General features: G+C 35.5%; 1 protein-coding gene across 1 annotated transcript; it reads right to left on the reverse strand.

Moving 5' to 3' along the window:
- Positions 1 to 312: 312 nt before the first annotated feature.
- On the reverse strand, positions 313 to 13,220 carry LOC139151871 (queuosine-tRNA galactosyltransferase-like). Its single transcript, XM_070724900.1, has 12 exons — positions 13,019 to 13,220; positions 11,621 to 11,743; positions 11,167 to 11,262; positions 10,746 to 10,814; positions 10,363 to 10,428; positions 7,205 to 7,300; positions 5,784 to 5,879; positions 5,165 to 5,289; positions 4,367 to 4,502; positions 2,169 to 2,237; positions 1,396 to 1,470; positions 313 to 923 (listed from the first exon to the last, which is right to left on the reverse strand). The coding sequence occupies exons 1-12, from the start codon at positions 13,046 to 13,048 to the stop codon at positions 843 to 845; spliced, it is 1,062 nt and encodes a 353-aa protein (XP_070581001.1). The 5' UTR covers positions 13,049 to 13,220; the 3' UTR covers positions 313 to 842.
- Positions 13,221 to 18,634: the final 5,414 nt, after the last annotated feature.

Consider the following 18,634-nt stretch of genomic DNA (forward strand, 5'->3'; position numbering starts at 1 on the left):
TAGCACACATAAACAAGTGCAAAATGTATATATTTTCTGTGCAAATATTAGTGTACTCAAATGCAAACACTAAAGTATCCAAACCAATGAAATTTTTAATTTAGTTAAGTGCAGTTCCTAGCCTAGTTACCATGGTCACGCATGCAGTGTTGATCACTGCCATATGCAAAAAATTAACATATCACTGGTCAGCCAGACTACGGGAATGGCAAATTTACTGGTTTCAAAAGCGGGGAAGAAAAGGTTGGTACCATCATGTCTCATACAACAGAATTTGCAAACTGCTGTAAAATTTAAGACCACACTAGACAATTAGTTTAAAAATATTGAAGTATTTATTGAGAATCTGATTGATACACATAAAAGTTGTAAACATTAAAAGTAGCTTCTGCATGGCCAGCCATGGAAGTGCTGCAAGATGGGCATGCACATAAAAAACAGAAGAAAATATCATCCAATTATGACTATTTTGCAGAATGGTTTTTCCAAGAATCATGGCCACATAGACTGTCTATAAAATGTAAAGAATGTACGGTAACCCTTTATGATATGCAAATGTCAGAGTTCAGCATTGAGACACTGAGGTCAAAGTTCAATAATAATGGATAGGTGTCACTTTCAGTCAACAGGTCATCAAAATATATGGTACTTTCAATTGCTACTGATATACATCTGTTTGGCATGTATTCAGTGGCTGTCTCAGGTGATTTTGGTAGATCAGTCAGGTGACATCCCGAGAGGTCAGGTGACTTCTACAGTTTCAGGTAGTTCATTTTTGCAAACCTTCAAGCAAAATCCTGCAAGCTTTTGCAAAAATTTTGTTGGTGAAATTCTGCTAGTTGTCAGTTGAAGTGATAGTAGTTGATTCCCTCAGTCAAGTTCAGCGACGCCAAGTTTGCCTCAAAGTTTCCTCCCGTCAGATCCTGCAAAAGTGACAAAATCATTCAGGTTCTTGTTTTGAAACAAATGTTACAGTTTTTTGTGGAAGTGTGTCACTTGAATTTCATGAGTAACTTCTGCCTTTTCATTCAAATTTTTCCAAACATGTTTCAAATTACACATTCTGAATATAACACTGTATTTCCTGCTGTACTCGTTGAAGTATCTCTCAATGTTATACATGTCCACATATCTTTTTCAAACTTTGAATTGATATTTATGATGTCAAAAATAATTAAATGCATATCTATGTACTCCTATAACCAGTACTATAAAGTTATACACAAAGCTGATTCCTCTTCGCTATGTCAGGAAAGTTAGTGTGTGCGTCCATTTATGGAAGAAATCTTGCCAGGGCCACCTTTATTGAATGTGGCGCCCTCATGTGGTGAAGACAAGGCTATAGCATTCTTGAAGTGAGGTCATTTCGATAAAACTTTTGACTTTTAGTCTTACCAACTTAACACAGATTATAAATGGTGGCTTTGCATCGGAGAAATGGATGATTGGAACTCTGGGTTTGGGTTGCTCCTGAAAAATAAACAGATACTAAATGTAAAATAATGCAACATATTTATCAGTCGTTATCTATTCTCGAGATATCAGATTATCTAACTATTCAAAATAAAAGTCAGAAACTGTACAATTAACAGCCGAATCACCTTTGGCAGAAGAAAATATCCATTTTTAAATGCCTGAGATAACCCTTCTATCAGACATCTCAATTTAGAGAAAAATAATTCAGTTTATCACCTTGTTGATATGAGCTGCAATGAGTACATTTATCAATGGGTATTGACCAATATGATATGAGTGGAAGTAGGATTATCAATGAGTTATAGAGATTTTGAATCTGAAGTTGAAGTCAACAAGAAAGATACATGTAAGACATGACTGCTACTGAGAGATAGGATAGGTATCGGAAATGTATATATGTTGATAGGTCGACATGATAAATAAACAGTTTTGATAGAGGACGAATTTAGAACTTGTAAAATCCAGGCTGAAAATATCAATTCACTCCGGCAAAATATCAAAGTAAGTCAAGCATCATGTATTCTTATTTGCTGGTCCTGTACATAGTCTCTATATTAAAACAGGTGTGTAGTATTTAATTGCCACTTGGACCAGTACAATGGACAGTTCATTGGTATCTGTGAATAAAGCGTTCGTCTCTGACTGACCTTTAGCAAATGGATTTTCTCACTGTTGGAAACATTTCGACTTACTTTGGATTCTTCATAAATGTACACTCCTTTTGTAATTTTCTTGATGTCAACATCACAAAATGCAACAACCTGACGGCAATATACAAAATTAAAATGAAATATTACAAATAACCTAAATCTTCTATCAAGAAAAGACACTACACCGGTGTAGGAGATTCTTGTACACATTCCAGTAGATTTATCACAACTAGTTGATGTCAACTTTAACCCTCGTCTTGAAAAGGCAAGGAAGATATTGCAGCCATGGCAGGGACGGGGTCTCACACTGTATGGGAAAGTTGCTGTTATTAAATCTTTAGTCACTTCACAATTTACATATCTCTTTATGTCCCTTCCATCACCTGATATTGACTTTTTTAAGAAGTACGATTCTTTAGTTTTTAGGTTTCTATGGGAGGGTAAGCGAGATTGGGTAAAAAGAAGTACTATACACAATACTTATGAGTTTGGTGGTCTTAACCTGACCAACCTACGGGCTTTTAACTTATCATTAAAAGCAGCTTGGGTTATCAGGATCATGCGTAGTAGTAGTTTATTTTGTAGTAAATGGTATAATTTTATACTTTCTAAGATTGGTGGACCTCTTATTTATTATGCCAATCTTAAAAGTTGTGACTTTCGTATTTTGGACCCTATTAATTCCGTTTTTCTAAAAGAAATTATTTCAGCATGGCTGCAATACAATTACAACACAGTTGATTGTAAGGATGATATTTGTCAAGAACTAATTTGTAATAATTCTGACATACGCATTCATGGGATGCCAATTCCGTGGAATATTTTTTTCTGATAATGGCGTTGTATTTATTTATGATCTTCTTGATATTTATTGTAAGTTTTATACATTTGATCAATTTGTTGAAAAATATGGTAGTATTTGTACTTATTTAGAATATAATCAACTTTTATCTGCTATACCATCTGCCTGGAGGAAGATGATCACAAGATCAAATTCATCAAAGTTATTAGTTTGTAAACCAAACCTTCGAAATGATAAATGGTTGTCAGGTGAAAAGATTAATAGAGATATGTACATTTATTTTATGAATTTAGAAACACCTATTGGTATTCCTTCTAACATCTTAATGTACTGGCATAATATTCTGGATATTGTTATTCCACTTGACAAAGTTTTTTTGCTTCCTTTCAAAATAACTATTGACACTAAATTAAAGAATTTTCAATACAAACTTATTAGGAAGATTTTACCAACAAATCGCTTATTACACATTTGGGGATCGATTGAATCGCCAATGTGTTCATTTTGTAAACAAGTAGAAGAAGATTATTATCATCTATTTTGGGATTGTGTACACACAGCTAAATTTTGGAACTCTGTAAAAAAGTGGATTTACGACGTTACACAGACAAAATTATTGTTGAATGCTATTAATTGTATCCTTGGTGACATAGATCCTATGGCTAGCTCAATTATTAACTTGTTTTTCTTATGGGACGATTTTATATATTCAAATGTAGATACACAAACTCTGTTCCAAGTCTTGTTAATTTTAAACATTATGCAAGGTCAGTGTGCAATACAGAAAAATGTATAGCATTGTCAAATGACGCACTGGAAAAACACATACAAAAGTGGGGGACTTTTTGTACACATTTTGCTTCATAGATTTGTTTTTTGTAAATGTTTGTTTTTGTTCTGTCTGCCTTTGTTTGCTTTGTTGTCTTTCTTTCTGATTAAATGTGAAATATAAAAAAAAGTAAAATGATACATCTGGGATGTTGCTTGCCTGAGCAAACTAGTAACTGCCCTGATAATTACGATATATCATGGCAGTTATTTCCCCTCTCTGTTTACACTACCGCTGACAGCACTTCAAACAGTCACACAAATCAATGTAAACAATCTCAGTGAAGTCAGATTCTGAGTGGATTTTTTTCAAGAATATGAAAAATCTTTTGACTTTAATTTTTAACAATCTCTGAGAAAGAGAACCAGTATTCCTTTCATTACAGGATAATTTCTACAAAGTTAATGCTGAATGGCAAGAAATTATTTGAAGTATTTGAGACGTAAATGTAAACTTCTCTTAGCTAGTCACATTATTGCAAGGTACAGAAGAATCCTTGGACAACAAAATAAAATGAGCTTGATTACATCACAGAGAAACTTCATCAATGCTTAACTCTCTGACACAACAAACAATGGTACACTAGGTGTCCCTCTTTTAATGACATACCTTTTTCTGATTGTCTTCATTCAAAGCCCTGTAGAACTTCCTGCCTTCCTTCCCAGCATTCCATATTGTGAAGGTCTGCCATCCGCTGAGAACCCTTTCCTGGATTGCCTCCACACGGATATTCCAGATGGTTTCACTGGAAAGAAAATGCAGTGTGCTTCCTGATTTTTGTAGTCACTGAAACAGGATACTGTACAATACTGGCGTAATGTTCAGTTGTATCACAATTCACAAAATCTTAAGGGGTATGTGTTGTTATTTACATAAAAGCATAAGGCACCCTAGGTCAGGTAAATTAATGCAAGGATGATGATGGAGCCTGGTATTCTGCAGATTCACATGATGGTCACATTTTGTATTTCCTTACAGCGTTTTAGCCGATGTAAAGTTTCTTTTGGATCATGAATTTGAAAATGTCATCTCTTTCAATCAAGAACATACAAAACATATGCAATATTGATGGCGTGGCAATTTGAAACGAAAATCCAATTAATCACAGAGATTAATTGATGAATGTTTGACATTTGTACAATCATTTTGAGCACCTCAATGTTTCCTCTTCTAATTCACTTTCCCTTTCAACATTGTAGTTTGGCAGAACCCTCATTTTTCACATACACACACTCAGGTAAATGGGATGAAAGTATTAAAGGTACCTGAAAATTAAAGGAATTCTCCAAACAGAAGCTAAAGTTGACACAATGGAAGTACTCATACAACAATGACTGTTACCAATTTAGCCATATCTCTGCAATATGACAGTTTGTAGAAATGTTGTTAAAGTCTTTCTTTTCTGACCTGTGAACAGAATGAGTAGCAGCATCTGGGTGATATCGATACATCAGTAAACACTGATCCACTCTGTAAACACTGCCGCCATGTTTCAGATGATCCAGAAAGAACAGCAGGTCTTCTGGCACTCCCTGGATGTGACAAAAAATCATATATACCTTCCATATTATGACAACAGGAATTGATTTAATATTAGAAAAAAATATTTCCTTTAAAGCAGAGTCCAAATTGCATGTATTGTATCATCTTTGATTTCAGCTGGTTGGTTGAAAATACACCTTTGAATAATAAGCATGTTACATGTAAAAAGTTTAATTTGTTGTTTTTTGTAGATAAAGAAACATATTGGGCCCTGTTTGTTGCCTTTGTTGGGTTAGAGAATTGCGAAAAAGCTAAAGATATAGTTTATATGAAAAGGTATTGATTTAAAGCACACCTTTGTCAATTCCATGAAATCCAAATATATAGCTTATCTCATTGGCATTTAGAACACAAGATACACTTTTTGTTGTATTTCAGGTGTGATCTTCACATTGCAATATACAAACGCATCTCATTTAGATACTTATATCAACATTCATACCAATTAATGCTTGATAGAATAAGCAATCCATTTTCCACTGACCTTACCCCCTTCATTGAAACCACCGATTCTGTCAAAGACTTCACGGGAACAGAACCAAGTTGGCATGATGACTGTCGGTCCATGAGATGTATAGATCTGATAGTAAAAGGACAGAATTTAATTTTATATTGTTTGGATGTAACGAGGAAATAACTATTAAAATTAGCGAAACCCTCAATACTTTTGATAGAAAACAATTGTTTTGGTGTAAGATACACCATGGTCACCTTCAGACAATCAAAGAACACGATAAATATAGAAACTTGTCTTCAAAATGAGCTACATATGAAACCACTTACTGTTAATTAACATAATCACATTATACGTATCAAGCATAGACTGCAGATATCAGACTTAATATCAAACTTAATATCCCTAAAAAGCAAACAATTTTGCATTTTGAAGCAAATCTGGAAACAAATTAATCCACTGCACTGCAGTTTCAGAAGAAACTTAGGAAAACAATTTTGGTTTAGGAATATGTTCAATCAATGAATACGTAGACAATGTTGTGACAAGGGTCAGGTTTTCACTGGAATCCAAATTCACTCTTTTGATAATTTCTATCTTATGTTTCTCAGGTTTGGGAATTGAACACAATAGATAGCAAAACAGTTTTGTTATTTTTACAGAGTGAGTTGGCCACTATTGAAAGGTTTTCTCCTTGTTTTCGGAGAACAACATGTGTCAACATGTTGTATCAATTCATTCAAATCCAAATTTCAATCAGAACACATTAAGGATTGGTTGATGATTAAACCATGAATGTTTCAACATATTTTTGAGAAACCTAGGTATTGTTGATATTTTGCATTAAAAAAAATAAAATTAATTTTTTTTAATTTTTAAAAGTGACTACGGTAAAGTAGATTTCATATCTCAGTGAATTGATGAAAATATAATCTATTTAATAATAAATGATAGCTTTCACAATACCAACTAACAAATTAAAAAGGCATTATATAACAACAAGGCTGAGTTTTGTTCAAATGCTATGATATTAACAACCTTGCTACCAATAACGATATAAATTGAGCTTTATGACTATTGGGAACTGGATTTCAATTCTGAACGGTTATCATTGTTTACTTCATCATAGCATCATAATTTTTTGCTAAAAATCTTCACTTGGAGGGGCAGATTGCTCACTGGCTTTATCTCTGTACAAATCAATTGGACACAACTTTCAATGGAAAGCAAAGCACCAAGAGCATGTATAGTCAACTTGATGTAAATAAGAATGAATGTGAGAAGTCACTTACAGACACTTCAATGAGTAAGCATGAGGTGATTAGCATGTACAATTTTGACAGTATGACGAAAATATATCATGGCCATTATTTCACAATATTAAACTGAAAAGTGTTTGTAAATATACTGAGAGCAACTGTTTACGATTTGAATACATTGTCTGCATTTACCTGTGTCAGTAGTTGCTGACTTGATATCGTATTGCACCATTTTGTGTATCTCAAAGTAGAATCTGCTGGGCTTCGGTTGAAACAACACCCAACAATCTGAAATGAGAGCAAAACATTCATTTAAAAAATTTACAGGACTTCTCAACCATAATAAAAGTACTCATGGCTGTAGATGGTACAGGGCTGGTGAGTTTCCCCCTCACAGAAACCTGAGTTTCATACATCAAGCCATAGTGTCCTTTCATAATGATGGGTTGCAGATCACCATCACTTCTGAGCATTATACTGTTCCAATCATTCCTCATCCCTCAAAAGTGAAAGATTTATTAAAATTTTGCTTCAATTTCCTCAATGAACCTTTCGACCATTCTCTTACCAAATCAAGAATAAAAATCAGGTGTCACAGTGCAAAGTTTGGAACAAGAGAATCAAAATACCTAACATTTTAGTACCGATAGTTTAAAATTCAAAATGGCCGCCATCCCTCTGTTAACTCTATGGGGAAAAATAAAATTTTCAATTTTCAAAATATCAAGATGGTGAAAGTTGTTCTTACTCCAAGTACTTTGATATGAGCCCCCACAAGTGCTGGATTAGAAAAATATTGAAAAATTTCAGAATCTGAATATCTATCCTGAAATCTGGAAAGACTACAGCAATGATATATATACTTACTTGAATAATAATCTTTACGGCCCTGATACGGCTTTTGCAGCTCGAGGTCATATGGCGGAAGGGCCCGAGCGTGCGAGGGCCCGTACACCGTACGACCAAGGGCCGCAAAAGCCGTATCAGGGCCGTAAAGGTTTTATCATATACCTTATGGAATGATAAATATGTAGTTTACATAATATTCAACATTGTTTAGGTGATAAAAATGCGTGCGATATCAAAAATTCATTGCAATTTGATAACTGATAATCCACTTCCCGTCGCGGATTGACATACATAATGACGTCATTTGTTTACCTGCAGAATTCCAGAACGCGCAAAGCAATATGCGTAATATTACGTGACCAACAGAAATCAAGGCTGAAATCGAGGTGTAAGAAGGATAATATAATAATAATAATAATAATAATAATCTTTATTACCCTTAATCATAATAATATTACAATTCAATGATGAATGTACATCTGAGTTGTGCTGTGATAAAGGGTAAATGGAAACGGAAAATAGCAAATGCTAGTCTAGTCCGTTCCCAAAGCCATTTGATGTTAAAGCAAGGAAACGAAGAAGAAAAAAGAAAACTGAAGTATATCGAGGGTAGTGTACATGAAAGTAGTGGGATTGCAAAGTAACCTAATTGTAACAAAGTAACTAAGTGAATAAAAGAACAACTACATAAATAAATATATAACTAAATAGATACATTACGAGTAAGTAGAAATGCGTAAAAAAGAAAACGATAAGAGAGAAAAAAAAAAAAACGTATATAAAATATATATATATTTAAATATGATATACATATATGTAAAGTTGAATATAACTCTTCATCACTTAAAAAAAAAAACCCAAAAAACAATCGTGTAAAAGTAGACTTGAAAGTGCTAAGTAACTAACTAAGTAAATAAGAACAACTACAAAAAATACATTACGAATAAGTAGAAAATATGTAAAATAAAAAAAAAAAAAAAAACAAACAAAAACAAAAAAAAAACAAAAAACAAAATGTATAGTGAAATATATATATTTATATATCTATGATATACATATTTGTAAAGTTGAATATAACTCTTCGTCATGTAAAACACTAACCGTGTATGAGTTGACTTGATAAAAGCGTGATGTCAGTTTCTTGTAATTTATACTGAACAGGCACGCACTTAGTATACACAGGATTTCTCTAGAATTTAGAATAAAAGCCGAAGTCAACTGCGCGGCTCCACGCGCAACTACGATCTGAGCGAGAAGACGTTTCCCAAATCTCGCGCTGGCTTTGTGTACGAATGGAACGTTTGCGGATAGCAACGCGCGTAGTAACCAGAATCGAGATAGTTTCAGAAATGCACGCGATTGCCCATATTTGGGCATCGGGCCAGGGCGTGATACGTAAAAAAAATGCACGGATCTGAGGGCGCTTTCCCCCATAGCTTTACACAGGCACGTGAATGTAGGTATATGATAATGCCAATTTCAAAATGGTGTCAACATCAGAATAGAATTTGGGATTCAAAGTACACCATGGAATAAGAACAGTTTTCATACAATTTCATAACTTAAATTTCATTACAAATTACTGATAAAATCCAGCGATACAATCTATTTTCTGTACCATACAACAAAATCCCAATTTAGGTGACATTTTTATTGCCATATGGTGACCTTACACATCACAACAATTATTGTACTCGCTTCAAAGAATGCTATTTCTGACAGTGTCAAAAAAACTGACCCGGATTGCTGTGTTAACTTGAATACAACAATGTGGATGAAGTCTGTTACTGAAAATTAGATTCTGGTAAAATGTTAATTTACGTAAACTAATAATTGAGTTCTATTGTTACACCTTTCTGACTAGCACTGCAACCCTTCATCACTGTTACTGATAAAACATCACTGACGTAACACAGAGAAATGCAAACAAAAGTGATCTGTAATTGTTGTTTTATTAATTATTATAAGAAGTAGCCTAGTATCAGCAATAGTGTAATTATATTATTTGTTTGAAATTAAACATGTTTATCAGTGCATGATTTAGTAAATCAACACACGTAAAAACATGGAACAGACAGTATTGTAAATAAATGCTGAGATAGATGCGGTCTTTGACAAAAATTCAAAAAAGGCAATCCCATGTCATAAAATACCGGATTGAATTTTGATAGCAGTATCATGAAAACAGATGGAACATGACTAAAAATTCACTTGGTTACATATTATTTGCCATGGCAACAAGCTTTCAGTGAATGCTGTCGGTACAAGTAGTATATTAGTTATATGAAATGGATAGCTCTACAAGTTTTGAAAATGACACAACTTTCCAAAAATATTGTCATACATACAGCAGGGAGATGACGTAACCCAGAACTCTTCCAAATATTTTGAATTGAAAAATCTAAACTATACAAGTAATTCATGTGAAAAGCTCTCTTTAAACGTTGAAAGTGATAAAATTAATAACATCTGTTCTGCATGCTCTACTCTCTAAAACTTACGCAATTTGGATGGACTTTAGCTGCATCATATTGCAGTTTTACCCTGTCTCCTCTCATCACATCATCCTAAACAAAGAAGCATAAAATACACACATGAAAGTGAAATTGAACATTATTAATTCTTGAAGGGTATATGAAAGAAAAGTGTTTCTAATATATCATTTTTACTTTGATATAACAAGGTTAGATCATCTCTTACAGAAGTAAAAATTTCCCTTGTTCAATGCCATCATGTAAAAGATTTGTATCAAAATAAATCATGAAGAATATCATTTGATCTGCAATACATGTTCTTTTGAAAACAAATTATCTTGTCCCACACAGAGTTTTACACTAGAGTTCCTCGTTTGAACAAATTTGAAATTATGTTTTTGTTTACTCACTGCATCCTGGAAGCAAAGGTACTTCCCATGGCTTTGAGCAATGGCCTGATTCTTTGCAAAACCAACTGAAATCAATGGAAAGAAATCAGTCATTACAAGTCATTTGTACAGAAAACATTTAGAAGGACTGTTCTCTGAAAACTAGTTCATTTCAATTCAGAGTTCATGGTATGCAGAACTTTGTCTAATTAAATATGAATAAACACAAACAAATAACAAATCAATTAATAAATAAAACCCCATTGTGGTACCAGTTTGTCTATTCTGTCATGAAAATACAATTATTACACCAGCATTGTCCGATTATGGAAGTGACCAATGCCAGAGTAAAGCCTTTCTCTTGAAGGGCTCCCCCTAGTGACCATCATAATAAACAAAAGATTCCTGCTCATGTTGAAAGTAAAATGATCCCAAATACCTCCATTGGGTTTGACTCGCTATGACCTCCAAGCACCACTGTTATTCCTGCATCTTCAAGTTTTGTTTTCCATCTTTCCAAAATGCTTGGAGAATCATCCTGGATGATGTTAAGGAAAGCAGTAAATACAAAAATCCATCAATATGTTGAAATTTCATAGACACTGTACACTGTCATCACATCTTGTCAACAAATAAGTTTATACTGATTTCAACATGTTTTATTTTCAGACGCAAAGTTTTCTCTAGTACATCAGCAAACATAAGTACACATGGATCAAATAGTAAGCAATCCCATGATTCATCACTTCAACCCAGCACAAACTTTGCATAAAGTCAACAGGAAATATCTTCACACCTTGTCATCTTTGTTTCACTTCAAATGACTTGTTCACATTTTATATTCGTAAAGGAGAACATTACTTTTTTACACAGGGAACTTCTAAGCTTTCACTTACAGAACTTGCATCATCAAAAACAGACAACTCTAATTTTCCACTGAAGCTCTGTCCTTGATTCAAAATGGATTCCAGACATTCTTCCAACCATTTATCAGCATTGTACACTGGCAGAATTATGGACTGCAAAGAAAGTGGTATAAATTTGACATTTATGAACAGTCTAGATAAATTGCTTCAAGTATCCCTATATTATCTAGATAAGTATATTGTCATTGAAAAATGAGAGAATGAGGACACATTCCATTGAATAAAAGAAAATTATAATCATACAGATCTTACAGGTTTGAGCGGCACAACAATAGACAAAGATTCAGATTATGGTTCAAATCAATACACAAACTGTCAAAATTAATTATGAGTTTTGCATTTATTGTATATTTTTGTATTTTTATTCAATGCATGAATATCCATTTGTTGATGCATTTACTTATAATAAAATTCAAATCCAACAATTACAAGATATCCATGTTTCCTCATAATCTCTGCTTATAGCTGCAAACTTGTTGCTGCTACGGAGGTGGTCGGTGATTTTTGGTTTTTGCGACCTCATTCATCGGTAGTTCTTCAATGCCAAAGGTTCTATAGACTAGAGACTGGAAAATAAGCACGACATCAGTGTAGCGCACTCAAGGTACCAAATATATTTGTCCTACTGCTACACTGTGTATCATTGCACTTATCTATGAAAAAAGAACACTTCAGAATCATCTACACTGCATGTGTCTGCTTTGCGTTGAACATGTCCGGTATTTTCATGTATTGTATAAATGGGTATGCTACACTGATGTTGCGCTAAATAGAGCCTTTGGAATATTGGCGCTACTGGTGAGTGAGGTCGCAAAAAACCAAAAATCACCGACCGCTTCACCGCTTCAGCTACAAGTTTCGCAGCTATCTCTGCTTGAAGATTTAAAAAGGATTGGCAAGGGCAAGTAACTCTTTGATGATATTTTTCCCGCATTTTTGTCAATGTCAACCTTAGTTTCTTGTTCCACCCCCTTCCCACCCCTTGCCCCCTGTATGTTGAGATCATGGAGGTAGTAGAGACTACCTCCATGTTGAGATACACAGTATTCGGGACATTTTTCAGCTTGTCAACTTAGCCTGTACATGTGTAGACTGCAATGTTATTCACTTATTGTTGACAAGTGAATTCTGATCCCGACAAAAATTTAAATGTAAACAATAACAATGCATTTTACACATATAGACGCTATGACACAGTGTCAACAGTGCGTATAATCTTGATGCACGGTCGCTTGTGAATCGATACATGACGGCTGCTATGTGAAATGCACTACTTTTCTAATACATACCACATTGCGACTGTCGTGGGTATCGGATTCACAAGTGACTGTGTCCTGAGCCTGAGGTTGCTGCAGTGTTGGTACTCACCACATCAGGAGCTGGTTCATCAAATCCCATTTCTTCTCTGGGACGTTATCATAACAAACTTGTACTTTAGAGAATCTGAAAAGCATGTCATTTCAAAAGTAGTGTCGACGTAAGCCAAGAAAGTAATACTGAGTGAGGAAATGCCTCAGTAGACCTTACACTTAACATGGTTTGTCCGCCATAGTGAACATGGCGGCCTCATCGTTGGAATATGGTAACTACTTTTGTTTTTGTTTTTTTTTGAACTGGTCGGTGACATGGACGTATTCTGTGGTTTAAACTACCCTCGTTTTTCTAAAGGTTCTATATTTAAACATTAAAAGAAATCATATTATAGTAATGATGCAAATAATAGTAGGTTAAATTTTAACGAAAGTTTCGTATTTTGGGAAACAAACAAAAAATGATATTCGTTTTTGATGGTCCATGCTTCCATGACAACCACCTAGCAATTGAAAGTACCAATTTTGCCAAATGCCCTGGAAAATGGCGTAAAATATGGGTTGAATGGGTCGCAATAAACAGATCTGATCTTTATGCATGTATAACATATTTCCGTGGCAACCATTTGGAGGGTGGACATATCAGTTTTTCCAAAACTGCACTGAAAAAGCTTTGATTGCTGCAAAGATTTTACAATAGTATTTAGGTTAAAAAATGCAAACACAATGTCCACTCCTATCCCACTACTACTACTACTACTACTACTACTACTACTACTACTACTACTACTACTACTACTACTACTAATAATAATAATAATAATTTTCATGTAGTGGCAAAATGTTGCTTTGAGATATTTTTTCCTCATGAAAACACTTGTACTATGAAAATTAACCTTTAGATCCTGTGTATTTGTTATTAAACTTTTGCACAATGACATAAGTATGAGCGTCTCTGGGAAGGATCGTATATATGACACTTATTAAAATTCAGAAGTGATAAATTCGTAGGAAAGCTATATGGAAATCTTGTACCATCATTGACACTGTGGCACAGTATAAATGTTGTTTCAATTTATGGAAGACTATCTAGCCATGTAATAATTTACAGCGCCAGAGTTACTAACATGTTTCATAGAGAAAATTTATATGTAGATATTGTCATGAGCTTTTCAAACCACGATCACCTCTTTGATTTCTTCAGTTTGACGCTGATTTGGTGAACAGCGCCACCACAGGCAAGCATTGTCACTGACCATAAACCAACGATCTCGTCCTATTCAAGCACGCAGTTTGGCATGTCGCAAGACAAAACCACGCAATACTTTATACACGGGTTTCCTGTTAACTTACGAAATTCGAAACATCACTTCAGCGTCAAATAATAATTACGAAAAAATTAATTACTTTTAAAACACAAAAATATGTCTCCTGAAACTCAATTTCCGTGAAAGAAGAAACATTCATGCAACGAAGGAGAGAGTACATATTCTCTCTTGCGTAAATCACAATGTAATGGCCAGAATGTATGAGTCATGACTGATGACATAGACTAATAGAAATATGGATATCCCATCCATGTCCAAAGAATGTTGATATGCCCCGTATCATGTTATATTTTGTTCAGTTATTGCTGCCCCGTGCAAACTCATCGTCATGCATCGCCATGTGAGCTTTAGCGTATATGAAACAAAACAATCATATAGGACGCATCAGTGACAAAAATTTGAAACCATGTGTCATGAAAGTTTGTTAAGTCACAAGCCGTGTCGAATTGCATCAATATTAATGCTTTTTATCAGCTCTATAAAAATATTATTGCGGTGACAATATTGTTATAAAAAATGTCGTAAACACATTTGGATGTTATCATAGGCATTCCAACACATTACTTTGAAATGAACACTCTCCAAGTAAACCCAATGGTATGTGAGAAGACAGCGAGAGCATAAACGTATTTGGGATTTATCAAATGTCTTTGGGATAAATCATCTCTCTCTCTCTCTCTCTCTCTCTCTCTCTCTCTCTCAGAGACCATCTTGGTGGAAAATTCAAGTAAATTACAACTCCTTGATTGGCTCTGTACTCGCAACCACATGTACAGTAGGAACTTGTGCGGTGTGCGCTTCTTCGATTCATTTGCTGTTGATCAGACAGAACGACTGGAACGAATACATGAGTTTCTGTCAGTTGTGCGCAGTGTTATGCAGTGACCGTGAACGTTTTTTACAGTTAAATTTGTTTGTTTGTTTGTTTTTTGGCCATTAAGGCGTGTTTTACGATCTAAAACTGCAACGTGAACATTTTCACAGTTTTGTTTGACCAAAAAAAGAGTATTTTACGATCAAATACTGCAAAGCTTACACACCTAAATAGAAAACAATCCTATCAAAACATATTCGTAGAAAAACCTGCACATATGTGATAAACCGGGATTTAGAATCTAATAACACCTTCCATTTTCTTTATCATTAAAGTTATAATCTTTGGTTCCATGAACTTCTAAGTTTCGGTGTAAGAAGAAAGGTCTTCAAACAAGTTTCATTTGTTGTTTACACATTTGTTTGTTTGTTTCTTTGGGATAACATTCTCACTCCGATAACCTTGCGCGAAAACAACTTGCATTTGCATAATACATGTAAAATGTCGCTGTAAGCACATTGGAGAAGGGCCGACCGGCACACTGTAAATAAGTCAGGCAATTGGCATATTTTGATATCCAAAACTAAGTTTGTTTTAATAATCTTCTTTCGCATTTTAAACACACAGTTACACAACATACACACTTGTAACCTTTTCATGAGCCATCAAATGGAGATTATGTATTTTTGCAGCAAAAAGGCAGACAACGAAGTCATTTGTTCGGGCGTACCAGACCGGAGCAAGCTGTCCATGAGAGCAAAGGCTACCCGCAAAGCGACGTTACCACACGCTAATATTAGAACAATGTCTTTGTTTACCACAAGGTAAACTGACGGGGCGCAGAAAAAATATGTTTAGAAAGTTCGTAGTGGACTATTTACAGTTTGTTGACCCCCGAAAACTCTTTGAAAACGTCGTCGAAGCGAGGCTAGGACCAAAGGCGGACACACGTACCTAATAATTCACCAACTGGAAAGTCTAAAAGCAATGTTCTTCTTTACAAATATAAAATATGGACAAGTCGTTAAAAGTGGGACAAAGACGACAAGGTTGGATGGGAAGATATTTCCTGTTGACCTTATGTAACGTTTGTGCTGGGTTGAACTGATGAATTATTGCACTGTTCATGAACACCTGACAGAAATTCCGTGAACGAATGGCATGTCAACCGTGCAGAACAAAGAATGCCATCGCCTCAGGTGCACCTTTATGTTTGACTATCTATTTTTCTTCCAGCTTTGAGGAGATGTTCCGTTCCAAAGGGTCGAAAAACGCCGCTTTTAGAATTCTAACGTAATGCTATAGATGATTCTTGTTTTTAACTCCAGTGCCAATTGATGCGTTTCCCGTTTCGGGAGCTTTGATCTGGCGGCGAGTGACATGCGCATGAATTGAGAAAACAAATGATTTGAACTGCTGAACTATTGAGGGCGCATCGCCGTACTTTTGTTGTGTGCGTGTGGGGTTGCATGCGCCCACAAGCATTCACTCCATCATACGCTATAAATCAATCAATCAATCAATCAATGAAAGTGCATTAAATAGACCAATCGGGAAACAAGCTCGTTCTTAGAACATGAGTTTTGCTGTGGCGGAGTCTAATACCGTAATACCAATTGTCACTAAAATTGTTAAGGCGTGCCTGCCCTCCTGTGGGACCGCAAAATCAAATAAAATTTATTTTGCCCCCTCCCCGTAAAAACAAACAGTTAACCGACCTACACTCATCAAAATCGTGGTAAAGGATTTCTTTACGGATAAATGGAATGAATCTTGTCTCTTGTGCGATAAAAGAGAAACTTTGTTGCCGGTGATTTTCGTCGCAAAGTTTCGATCATTCGTACTTGTAGTACATGTAGTAAATGTTATTTGAATAGACCTACACTCTGAACGACCGACGCTATGGCGATGTTTGTGGAGAAAGTATTTCTGTTTGGCTGAATGAAACTGTCAATAACACTAAGAGGTTGCGAAAATAACAACGCGATTATTTCCCATTCTTTTCGAAAGAATAGACAGAGAATTTCGGTACACTGCCCTGGACAAGTTTTGGCATGGTTCCCGTTGTACACTTGTTGAGACCTGCTTCACCACAGTGGTCTCAGAGACCCACGTTTTGTTTTCTCTTGACTGAACCCAACCAAACAAGACAAGTGAAAGGGGGGACAGAAATTGCCATTAGCGATGTGCTTGATAAAAAAAATGCGCCGACTATTAGGTGAATGCTCCAAGGTTACCATTTTAAACTGTTGTTGGGATAAATACCTGGATTTGGTATGGTCTGGTATAAACACAGCATGTTCGTAGGCCTTTGTCGCTCAGTCCTTGTCTAGCTAGTATGTCGAGCCAATGTACGGTGTGAAAGATTTAGTCTAAATTTTTAATACTAGTTTAACTTCAACTATTTTTACATACTTTTACTGTTTTTTTTAATGTAGTAAAAAACTACAGGGCCGGCCAGTGCAGAAAGTTGCACCATCGTACAATTTCCAGTGCTAGTGCGCAGAATATAGACTAGATGAACGGCTGGTTCAGCGACTTTTTCGCTACGAATTCTATCTAAAGTAGGCCAACACCGCGGGGATTCCACGACTGTGCGTGCGCTCGCAGCCCAGTATGTGAGCGCTTGCACAGCGCGGCGTACGCCTTGAGAAAAGTCCCACGGTAGCCAGAATGGGTCGACAGATGGCTGCGAGGAAAACTTTCACAAGTCGGTGAGAATACGACAGTCAAATCACCTTCCAGCTGCGTCGAGTTTTTGTCAAATAGCTGCATACAATATAGCGGCACGCGACCCACACCCCAATGCACCTTCCCCCGTCACTTGTCACCATAGATAAATATATATATATTCGTATAGCATGCAAATAAAATAGGCAAGGTTCGCGTAAAACTTATTGTTTGTTTCATCCGTATAGTACGTGTGTATATTTCACATCATGGATTCACATTCGGAATGACGTCAAACTTTAACACGCAAGCGACCAACAGCGAGAATATAGCCCTCCCTTATTTTTAGCATGTGTGATATCTTCCCCTGTGTTGGGAATATAAACCCCCATTAATTATTGCTTTCCCACAGTAAGTTATGGCAGTATATAATTTCAGGGCGGGATACAAGCCACGGTCGATTACAATAAACGAAGGTTAAAATATAGTACTATCCAGCAATTCCACAATAAAAAAAACTTCTCGGGAAAAGTTAATTGATTGAGAGACATGGAAAGATAATTTTCCCATCAGAAGAAGATTTGATTCCCTTAGTCTAACAGTAAAAGTCTGATTTTAGCGATTATACTCCAATTGGAAATTGGCGCCAGCGGCTCAGTGGCCGGTGATTTTGACAATTCTATGCAATAATTTATATTGTGAGGGAAGAAAAATCAACTTATTTTCTTGATGATAACTTAGGAAAAGCCTTTCCATAACGTCGGCAATTAATGAGAACTTTATTTAATCATACGAAGTACTTTTCGACAGAGGAAAAGCCCTACACTTGTGTCGGACCCCGCAAATGGCAAAACGCCTCTCA

Source organism: Ptychodera flava, chromosome 15 (genome assembly GCF_041260155.1).
Source record: "Ptychodera flava strain L36383 chromosome 15, AS_Pfla_20210202, whole genome shotgun sequence".
NCBI classification, from domain to species: Eukaryota; Metazoa; Hemichordata; class Enteropneusta; family Ptychoderidae; genus Ptychodera; species Ptychodera flava.

Coding starts and splice junctions, on each gene's coding strand:
- LOC139151871 (XM_070724900.1), bottom strand. CDS start 13,048: ATGGGATTTGATGAACCAGCTCCTGATGTG. Junction 11,263..11,620: donor TTTTTGATGATGCAAGTTCT/GTAAGTGAAAGC, acceptor AACATCATCCAG/GATGATTCTCCAAGCATTTT. Junction 10,429..10,745: donor ACCTTTGCTTCCAGGATGCA/GTGAGTAAACAA, acceptor TTCTTTGTTTAG/GATGATGTGATGAGAGGAGA.